This window comes from Macaca fascicularis, chromosome 4, assembly GCF_037993035.2.
Source record: "Macaca fascicularis isolate 582-1 chromosome 4, T2T-MFA8v1.1".
Lineage (NCBI taxonomy): Eukaryota > Metazoa > Chordata > Mammalia > Primates > Cercopithecidae > Macaca > Macaca fascicularis.
In genome coordinates this window covers 36,551,479-36,561,978 of record NC_088378.1, presented here as the reverse complement: position 1 = coordinate 36,561,978, position 10,500 = coordinate 36,551,479, and the positions used below count along the sequence as shown (strand labels likewise).

The 10,500-nt window shown below is 37.9% G+C and overlaps 2 protein-coding genes across 2 annotated transcripts in view; both read left to right on the top strand.

Annotated features, from left to right (window-relative positions):
• The first annotated feature begins 218 nt into the window (after positions 1–218).
• The window catches only part of TAAR5 (trace amine associated receptor 5), a 29,209-nt gene continuing 18,927 nt past the window's right edge, over positions 219–10,500 (top strand). The window contains exons 1-3 of the mRNA XM_005551854.3: positions 219–266; positions 7,942–8,119; positions 8,705–8,801. The gene's annotated coding sequence lies outside the window, so the exon portion shown is untranslated. The remainder of the gene's footprint in view (positions 267–7,941; positions 8,120–8,704; positions 8,802–10,500) is intronic.
• TAAR3 (trace amine-associated receptor 3) lies at positions 8,001–9,080 on the top strand. The gene has a single exon (XM_005551856.4). The coding sequence runs from the start codon at positions 8,027–8,029 to the stop codon at positions 9,056–9,058; it is 1,032 nt and encodes a 343-aa protein (XP_005551913.3). The 5' UTR covers positions 8,001–8,026; the 3' UTR covers positions 9,059–9,080.

Below are 10,500 nucleotides of genomic sequence, written 5' to 3'. Positions count from 1 at the left end.
ATTCTTTACACATCCACTACTTCCTGGTAGAGAAAAAAGAAAGAAAATTAGAAAAGTAAAGAGAACATGGGGGAAAGCCAGAGATGGAGCAAAGAGGACACACAAAAGCTTTTATACTGTTCAAAAAGGGTCAAAACATAGGCTGAGCTTGGGAACTGCTTGTCCCCCACTCCACCACAGACACTTTGTGTGATATTCCCATTTCATTTTTGTTCCTCAGTATCTTATCAGATGTACTTTGGAACATCAGCAACTAAAAATGATAGGTGAGTAAATATGGAAATAACAATTTCGAAAACCCATATTCTTCCAGGAGTCAGTTATGTGTTAGCTGAGGGTTAAGCCTTTGCTAGATTCTGCTGTTGTGAGAACAAACGTTTCTTAACTAAAAGAAGAAATGGCAAACTGAGTAACTGGGGCCACAGACTTCAGGCAGGTTTTCATTCAGGAGCCATCCTAATCACAGCAGCTAGTTAGTTTCCATGTTACATGCAGTAGAACTCTGTTCAGTGTCTTCCTTTCCTCCATAGGCTCATCCACATTTTGTATTGCTATTTGGTGTTCTGATGTTTCAATAAATGTGAAATACCTACTTAAGTTTGTTTTGAGTCCATCTTTCCTTTTTGCTTGATATTTATACACATACTTTTTAATAACACAAGAATGAGAGGGAGAGATAAAGAAGAAAATTATTAACTTCAGGCTGAGACTCATTAAAAACGGATGGGCTGTGACCAGTGATGTGTTGGTATAAGTTCAACACTGGGCTCTAAAAAAAAGTCCTAATTTGTAGAGTTTGAGGATTTCCATGGTATATACATTTAAAAACCCTTTCCTTATAAGTGATTTTAACCTATAAGTGTAATGTCCTGAAAAGTTAACAAACTCTTCTTGAAAATAATCATAGGTGGCTCCAGTAAACCACTGGCTGCAAACAACATTTTTAATGAAAAGCAAATTAGAATAGAAGAAAATAGAAAACAGATAATATCAAAATACATCACTTGCACTGAGGCTAAGTATAGCTTCATGAAGTTTTATTTTCAGATGTATCTCTGTGAATGTGTGTGTGTGTGTGTGTGTTTGTATATGGTAGTGAACTGTGTTTCACTGAAATATTCCTTGTTTAATTTCTTCATTTACATTATAGCAATGAAAATTGTGAGTTTTCAAGAAGATAGTAGTTGTATCCAGGTGCAGTTATGAAAGCAAATCTGTCAGTACCTTTTCAATGTCCTTTTACGTTTCAAAATGTAATCACCTTGCTGTGTTCTAGTGAGGATGACAGAGCGATCCCCCATCCTGCATACTTGCTGCCTTCTACCGTTCACTCTGCCTTCATTTCCCAGGATTAGTAAAGTCATCTTCCTCAACACCCAGAATTTTATAGGAAGTTACAAATGCAAAAACTGAGCCTGGGGGATTTAGTGGTTTACCCTGGATTATGCAACTAGTTATAAGTGCAGGACTAGAGCCCAGCTTTGTTGACTTATTCTGGGTTCTTTGTTTACTGAACTTTTTTATTTTTTCAGATTTGTGACATTTTAACTGGATTTTTTTTAAAACAAAGATTTTCAAAATTCAAACTTGTACAAATCACTGAAGTAAAAATAAAAATTCTCTCCCATCCCAGTATTTTCTCATTACATTTAGGAATCAAAGTATAAACAGAAACCTTTTATGATTCAGACAATTATTCCCCCCTTGGATATTAGCCAGCATTTAATTAAGCCCATACATCTGTGTATTTTCAATATATGGAAATGTCTATACTTAATCTTCCTAGAATGATCATGAAATCAGATATAAAGTAGTCTTTCATTTGGAAAAAAAAAAATAAAACAAACTGGGCCATTAAAAACACACAGGGATGCCTATAATCCCAGCACTTTGGGAGGCCCAGGTGGGCGGATCATGAGGTCAAGAGATGGAGACCATCCTGGCCAACATAGTGAAACCCTGTCCCTACTAAAAATACAAAAATTAACTGGACGTGGTGACGTGCATCTGTAGTCCCAGCTACTTGGGCGGCTGAGGCAGGAGAATCGCTTGAACCCAGGTGGCGGAGATTGCCATGAGCTGAGATCGCACCACTGCCCTCCAGCCTGGTGACAGAGTAAGACTCTGTCTCAAAAAAAATCAAAACAAACAAACAAACAAACAAACAAAAAACCCAGGGTATTTCAGTATCTCTTGAGAAAGTTAAAAGAGTAATCCCACCGGGACTCCACAGTTACTGCCTATCTGGAAGCTCCTGGATCTGAGTTCTCTACTCCAGTTCTCCTGAGAGCAGAAGCAAACTTATATAGGAATCAGATATCTTAATCCTCTACACTGAACTTTCCGGAATTTCCTGATATCGCACCTGTGAAGCCACAGGAAGAGGGTCATTGATTCACAACTAACATATCAGGAAAGGGAAGGTACTGGGTCAATAAAAAGAATTGGAAATGTTCTATTCTTTTTAAATTATTGCTGATTTATTCTCTTCTTCAAAATAAGTGAATAGTGACAGTTGCATTTTATAAAGAATCAGAAATTGTTGAAATGGGTTGCAATTGAGAAGATAGTTTTTAACTAGAAAATAATCATAATTTTCTGGTGAAAGAAAGGTCTTAATTTTTCCATAAAAATTCATTTGACAAGGTTGGTAAATTTTTATATAGTGGCATATAAAATACTTTTGCAAAGTACAAGAACTATGCAAGACATGATTCAGTAAACGTAGTTAGGTATTTCAACAATGCTAAAATGCACTTTCCTCTCTGCCATTATATATCAATAGTTTTAGACTTCAGTCTTAAATTCCAAGAGCCCTAGGGCTGTCAGAATTTAAAGGAGAATTATTTATGACATTATCCAAATTTGTGTTCAAATGAGAAACCTTTAAAAATCTGCTTCTTTGTACATATAATCTGAGTTAATACATTGAAGAAGTGGAACACTAATAGCTCATATCTTCCTTTGCTTATCTTTCTTACCTGTTTTTCCAACAAGGAAAAATGAAATTATAATTTATATTGATTTATATGTTTGTACATACATACATAGGTGGCAATGGCAATTGTAAGTTCTTTGCCCAGATAGGTAGGTTCTAGAAGAGGAGAACATGTTTTATGGCAGTAGTGACACCTTTATTTGGTGCCAGATAGAGCACATGTACAAATGCTTGCCTCTATGGTCAGAACCACGATTACAGTCTGCTACAGGTTATATGGTATTCATCCTGGAAGGCTGTGAAAATTAGATTCCTAACTTGGTATTGCTGTTAAGTCATCTCTGCCTCCTACTAAAATGAATGTGTCCAGACAATCAAAGATTCTCTTCAACAAGCATTAACTCCATGATATATTGCATTGCAAATCTGACTTTTTCCAAATGTATGTGGCTGGAGATACGCTAACCTTAGTCAGTGCTTAAAACTAAAACTTAAGGAGGAAAAGGAAAAGGTCCCAGCGGGAAATTATTTGTAATTATTAATATTTGAACATTTGTAACTTAAAAACTGAGAATTTCATAGAGGCTATGTGATTCAACATAATAGATGACATAAAAGTCTAAAAAAGCTAAAGGAGCTAGCATAATTTTTATGAAGAAAAGCAGGGAGGAAGGTAGGAACAATGTTAATGACCGCAAAGATCTGCATGTCAACTTCAAATGTATAAACGTATTATGAAACAGTAAAAGTTTATTTGCAAATCAGTTATTTGGAAATTAGAATACAGTTTTCCAAAAGAATATTGTTAGTTTGTTAAAGCTGGTTATTGTGAGCCTCACTGTGTTCTTACTACACAGATGCCCACTGTGGAATGTTAAGATAACGATGAGGCTAGAAACTGCACCACATAATACATATTTGTAAATATTTCATTTATGGCCTTCTCCAGTTCTGAAAGTATATGAATTTTCCTTGTGTATATAGGAAGTTGCACATAGTGAAAGATTTGATCGCGTGTTGAAACATCTTATAGAATCCTCCCAATACTTAAAACACGAAACAGTTACTTATACGTAAGACCTATGTGAGGTTGCTTAAATGTCGTGACTGTGATCAATAAGGTCATAGGGGCAACTGGGGTGTGGCTGAGTCTCCTGTGTAATCATAAACATTAACTGCATATGTATTAATGGATTTAAATACTGTATGAGTTTAACTGCAAGTCTGTATTTTGCAAGAGTATTTCCTTTTATCTTTGAGAGTATGTGAGTTTTAGGTGGAAGAAAATCCCCAATTCCTCTAAGTGGTAGATAAGGTGGGAACATCACATATGGGACTGAAAAGAGCCAAGACAATCCCATCTTCACACCTCAGTGGGACACTGAGGGGTGTCATGCCACTGGCAGCAGCACCTCCCAACTGCATTTAGCTGAAATACTTCCACTTTTGTTTTCTTCTACTAACACTGTCTATCTCTGTCCAGAGTCAAAATCTCTGGTTTTCTCATGCTACAGGATCAGTAAATTATGTCTACACAAAATCTCTCAGCTCCTTCTGTCTAAATGCTACTTTGGGAGGGGTTATTTTATAAGAACACCATCAACAATTCAATTCCAGAAGAAATTTCCGTGAAGTGTACTCCTGAAACGAGTCCATTCATTTATAGGGATGATTTAAGCACATTGAATTAATTGCTTTCATTGAAACAATGCAGATATTTTTAAAGCAGTAATGATTTACAATTTATGTGTAGGTTTATTCGTTGAAACATATGTCTCTAGTGTATACTAGAAGCCTTAACTTAGATACTGAGAATCCAGTGGTGATGGATAGACAAGTTACTTGTCTCATGGTGGTGAGTTCATATATTTTTTAACACAGATATAAATTCAACAATTATTTCTCAAGTGCTATCACTAATGTGCTCAAACGGGGCCCAGGCTAGATGTTCACAACATTTCCTTGGTGAAAACCAAAGAATAAAGAGAGGCAGTGAGTGGAGGACTATCTATAATGGAGAGAAAAGTATCCTCAATATAATTTTTAACAAGAGAAAAGCACACATGTTTATTTAATATAAATTTTACATGACACAGGATACTTCAATAATGAATACTGCCTCAAAACAGTAAAAACTGTGCATTTTTATGAACAGTCATGCAAAAGTATGACAAAAAGATATGATATAATAGTAATAAACTGGGCGCTAACTTAACAAGGCCTGTTTGTTCAGATTCTTCCTGGTATCTCTGTGTGACATTCTTTTCCCCCGAGTATAGGACACAAGAGGGTCTTATGACCTATTTTAGGAGAAGACCAGATCATTCTTTTAGGGTCTGCTTTAGGGAAGAAGTGGGAGAAGGCCAGAGTAAACTTACTTCCACTATTTCCTCAAATGCCAAGGTGCCATGTTTTGGGGTACCCTATCCTGAACCTGATCAACTTTTCCTTTAAAATTTTTTGAAATTACGATGGATACATAATAGTTGTACATATTAATAGGGTACGTGTGATATTTTGATACAGGAATTCAATGTGTAATGGTCAAACCAGAGTAACTGGAGTAACCATCATCTCAAGCATTTATTATTTCTTTTGTGTTAGGATTATTCCAATTCTACTCTTTTAGTCATTTTAAAATATATAGTAAGTTATTATCAACTATAATCACCCAATGTGCTACTTAATACTAGATTATATTCACTCTATCTAACTGTATTTTTGTACCCAATAACCATTCCCTCCTTATCCCCCTCTCCCCACTATCCTTTCCAGCCTCTGATAACCATCATGCTGCTCCCTATCTCCATGAGTTCAATGCTTTTTTTTTTTCTCTCCCTAAATAAGTGAGAACGTGAGACATTTGTCTCTCTATGCCTGGCTATTGCAGCTAACATATTGTCCTCCAGTTCCACTCATGCTGTTGCAGATGACAAGATTTCATTCTTTTTTATGGCTAAATATTAACTAATATTGATCAGGCATGTCCCAGAACTGAAAGTACTATTCATTGAATCTCTGTATTGAACCCCAAACTTTATTTCATATCTCTCTTTCATCTTGTTTCTCTGCTCTTCTGTTTCTTATTTGTTTACAAGAAGATGATTTAAAATGAACCACCTTTCTGTTACCAGTGATTCCACACTTTCAGAGCTGGAAAAGCCTGCAAGGCTCCTCATCTACCCCAGCACACCTCCCATCACTGAGAGTTCACAGCTGGCTGATGACAGAAGCTGGACTAGGAGAACTCTCAATGCAAGCCTCTTTTGCTACCTCCTCTTTGGAAGTCGTTGATGTAAACCTTTAACTTAGAGAAACGAGGGAGTCACATGCAACAGTCAGCTCTATAAAAGGTCCTCCTAAGACTTTCCAAAGAGACACCTTCCTGTGACTTGGCAATAAGAAATGTCTCTAACCAGCAAAATTCAGGTTCTTTTGTCACCAGGAAGTTCCTTTTCTTCCCTGTCAGTCGGGAAGAATGACAGAATCAAAAGGAAGGAAGGGAACTAATAGCACCTTGAGATGAGGAAGGGGTCAGTTTTTGCTCTTTCTCGGAGGTTATTTTTGTGCTCTTTCTTAGGATTCTAAAGGAAAAACTAAACTGAATCTGCCTAACTAGATGCATTTGTTAAATGTACACTGCAGTTGAATCTTCATATAACTTGGGAGAATTCAGCATAGGCCCAGGGTGTCTCCTCTGTCTGATTCACTCAAGATTGAACCTACTTTTCTGTGACCCACTAAGCAGACTCCGTGCTTTGTTATAGGCACAGTGTCAAGCTTCTTTTGAGGTTGCCAGGGAGTGGCTTTTCAAGGTGATGTGTATTCCAAAGCAAATAGCAAAGCAAGTGTGACAATTCATTGGAAGTTTTTATTTATGCGATGTGTCCACCCTCCTTTAATCAGCCCACTATGACCAAAAGGAGTCATGTGAGACTTGAGTAACTGGGTCTGTGAGTGTGGAATTTGTGATTTTTATTGGTCTCTCAGGGATGGAACATATGACATGGCTTCACTAGTTAGAATCTCAGAGATGCTATAAGACTTAAGAAGTACAGGGAAGGAGCATGAAGACTAGAGGACAGGAGAGGCAGAAGGAAGGACGGGAAGAGAGTAGCAAACAGAGAAGCTATGAAGCACTGACCCAGATGCATGGTTTAATCCATAGGCACATGGCTTGCAACAGCCATGTTTCATGGTACTGCATGTTTTGGCAGCAATATGCCATTTATAACTCTTAAAACATTTGCACACTGTTTACAAATGAAGATTGCAGGCCGGGCGCGGTGGCTCAAGCCTGTAATCCCAGCACTTTGGGAGGCCGAGACGGGCGGATCACGAGGTCAGGAGATCGAGACCATCCTGGCTAACACGGTGAAACCCCGTCTCTAATAAAAAATACAAAAAAAAAAACTAGCCGGGCGAGGTGGCGGGTGCCTGTAGTCCCAGCTACTCGGGAGGCTGAGGCAGGAGAATGGCGTGAACCCGGGAGGCGGAGCTTGCAGTGAGCCGAGATCTGGCCATTGCACTCCAGCCTGGGTGACACAGCAAGACTCCGTCTCAAAAAAAAAAAAAAAAAAACAAATGAAGATTGCAAATTATCAAAAGAATGCCTAAAGAAAAACTTTGGCATTTCACTTGGTTTTTGTGTATTGAGTATTTTTTATGATGCAAGAGATGTTAGCAGCCACATTCAAAACAGTTTCTAGGAATGTGTCTGTTCAAAGTGAAAGCTGACCAAAAATTCTTGAAAATCTCCCAATTCTTTACCAGGAATAAAACAGTCAATAGATAAACCTATGTTGGATACATGGATGGATAGATGGATGAAATAGAATTAAATAGGATAACACAAGAAAAAATACACAATTGAAAAATTTCATTTTTATAATGCAGCAAGTAACTCAGAAAGCAAACACAGTTGATATAATTTAAAATATTTAAATAAATTGCAATTGAAGTGAATTAATAATAGATAACTTTGAACACTCTTGTACTATTAGGAGCTGAAATTTACTGGAATCATTTTAAGAAGAGAAGAAACAGTGACTCATCCTTCTGGAAAGAAATTTCAAGTGGTAAAGCACCATGGATCTAATTTACATTCCCGAAGACCTATCCAGTTGTCCAAAATTTGTAAATAAATCCTGTCCTCCCACCAACCGCTCTTTTCATGTCCGGGTGATAATGTATTCGGTTATGACTGGAGCCATGATTATCACTATTTTTGGAAACTTGGTTATAATAGTTTCTATATCGCATTTCAAACAGCTTCACTCTCCCACAAACTTTCTGATCCTCTCCATGGCAACCACGGACTTTCTGCTGGGTTCTGTCATTATGCCATACAGCATGGTGCGATCAGTGGAGAGCTGCTGGTACTTTGGAGATGGCTTTTGTAAATTCCACACGAGCTTTGACATGATGCTCAGCCTGACCTCCATTTTCCACCTCTGTTCCATTGCTATTGACCGATTTTATGCTGTGTGTTACCCTTTATATTACACAACCAGAATGACGAGCTCCACCATAAAGCGACTGCTGGCATTTTGCTGGTCAGTTCCTGCTCTTTTTTCTTTTGGTTTAGTTCTATCCGAGGCCAATGTTTCCGGTATGCAGAGCTATAAGATACTTGTCGCTTGCTTCAATTTCTGTGCCCTTACTTTCAATAAATTTTGGGGGACAATATTGTTCACTACATGTTTCTTTACCCCTGGCTCCATCATGGTTGGTATTTACGGCAAAATCTTTATCGTTTCCAAACAGCATGCTCGAGTCATCAGCCATGTGCCTGAAAGCACAAAGGGGGCAGTGAAAAAACACCTATCCAAGAAAAAGGACAGGAAAGCAGTGAAGACCCTGGGTATAGTAATGGGGGTGTTTCTGGCTTGCTGGTTGCCTTGTTTCCTTGCTGTTCTGATTGACCCATACCTAGACTACTCCACTCCCATACTAATATTGGATCTTTTAGTGTGGCTTGGGTACTTCAACTCTACTTGCAACCCTCTTATTCATGGCTTTTTTTATCCATGGTTTCAGAAAGTACTCAAGTACATAGTGTCAGGAAAAATATTTAGTTCCCATTCAGAAACTGCAAATTTGTTTCCTGAAGCACATTAATAAAAAGCTGTTGTGAAAGTGAATAGAATATTGCAAATGAGATTGTTATTATTTTGACTTGCGACATATACCTTACATCCCCAGAACACTACAAACATGATACTATTAAATTTCAGTAATTGAGGTAAGTGTTCTATCACCTACACAAGAGGTACATTCACTATCTTTGACCGGTAAATCTATTATTCAATTATTTGTTAATTGTTAACTCACTTCCAATCCACACTTACCTCTAACTGGTGGGGAAAATGTACAAAAGAAATATAAAACATAGTTCAGAATAGGTTGGCCTAGATTTACATACATGAGACAATTAAAAAGCAATATAAGAATTTTTTATAAAGTGTTGGCTTTGGTTACTATCTGATACCATTCTAGGAATTCAGGAAAAGGAAGATCATTGCAGCCTGTGGGTCCATGAAGGAAGTGTGCCTTAAGGTCGGCTTTTATTATCAACTAGTGGCCTGCCTTATCATATGTCTTGGGAGAATCATTAACCATCATTTTATAAATTATTCAGTTATTTTCTGATACCTTTAGGCTCACTACAAAGAGTTTTCCACAGGTGAGGCAGATTGATTATGAATCAACATATGCAATTTGAGCTTTTGCTTTTGCAATTATTTACTTTGTGGTTTACATTTGAAATGACTTTCTGGTTCCTGTTTCTCTAGCATCTTAATCTGCTTGGTATGTCTTCATGATTGGCCAGCAATCACAAGGTCTCTCCTTGTCCTTGTTTCAACCACTTTCTCCAAAAGTCTTCCTTAGGGTGCCCCCAAACAAATTTCATCACACCGTAATACCTACAATCTATATCAGATCATTACCTTTGGTGAACATTTTTTCAGTGACTTTTCTGTGAAGCATTAAGAGATCCACAGAACCTTCATGAGTTGGGAAATACATGAGCACATATGTCAGTCATGTCCACAATCCCCTCATACCTGGGATTATGTTGTAGGAGGGAGAAGAGGAAAAGGAGAAGGAGACTAGAATATTCCCTTTTCTTCCTTTTTTTTAAAAAAAAAAATTAAGTTTTTTTGTACGTTTGTTTTTGAGACAGGGTCTCACTCTGTCACCCAGGCTGGAGTCCAGTGGCACAATCTCAGCTCACTGCAACCTCCACCACCTGGGCTCAAGCAATCCTCCCACCTCAGCCTCCCAAGTAGCTGAGATTACAAGTGTGTGCCATCACATCCAGCTAGCTTTTGTAGTTATAGTAGAGACAGGGTTTCGCCATGTTGTCCAGGCTGGTCTTGAACTCATAGGCTCAAGCAATCTGCCCTCCTCAGCCTCCGAAAGTGCTGGGATTACAGGCATGATCCACCCCCAGTGCACCCAGCCGAATGTTCCTCTTTTCCTGACCAAGGTCAGCCTTAGGTCAAACTTTGAAATAGGATATTTTAATTTTGTCTTTTTCCTGTCTCTTTTCTAAGTTG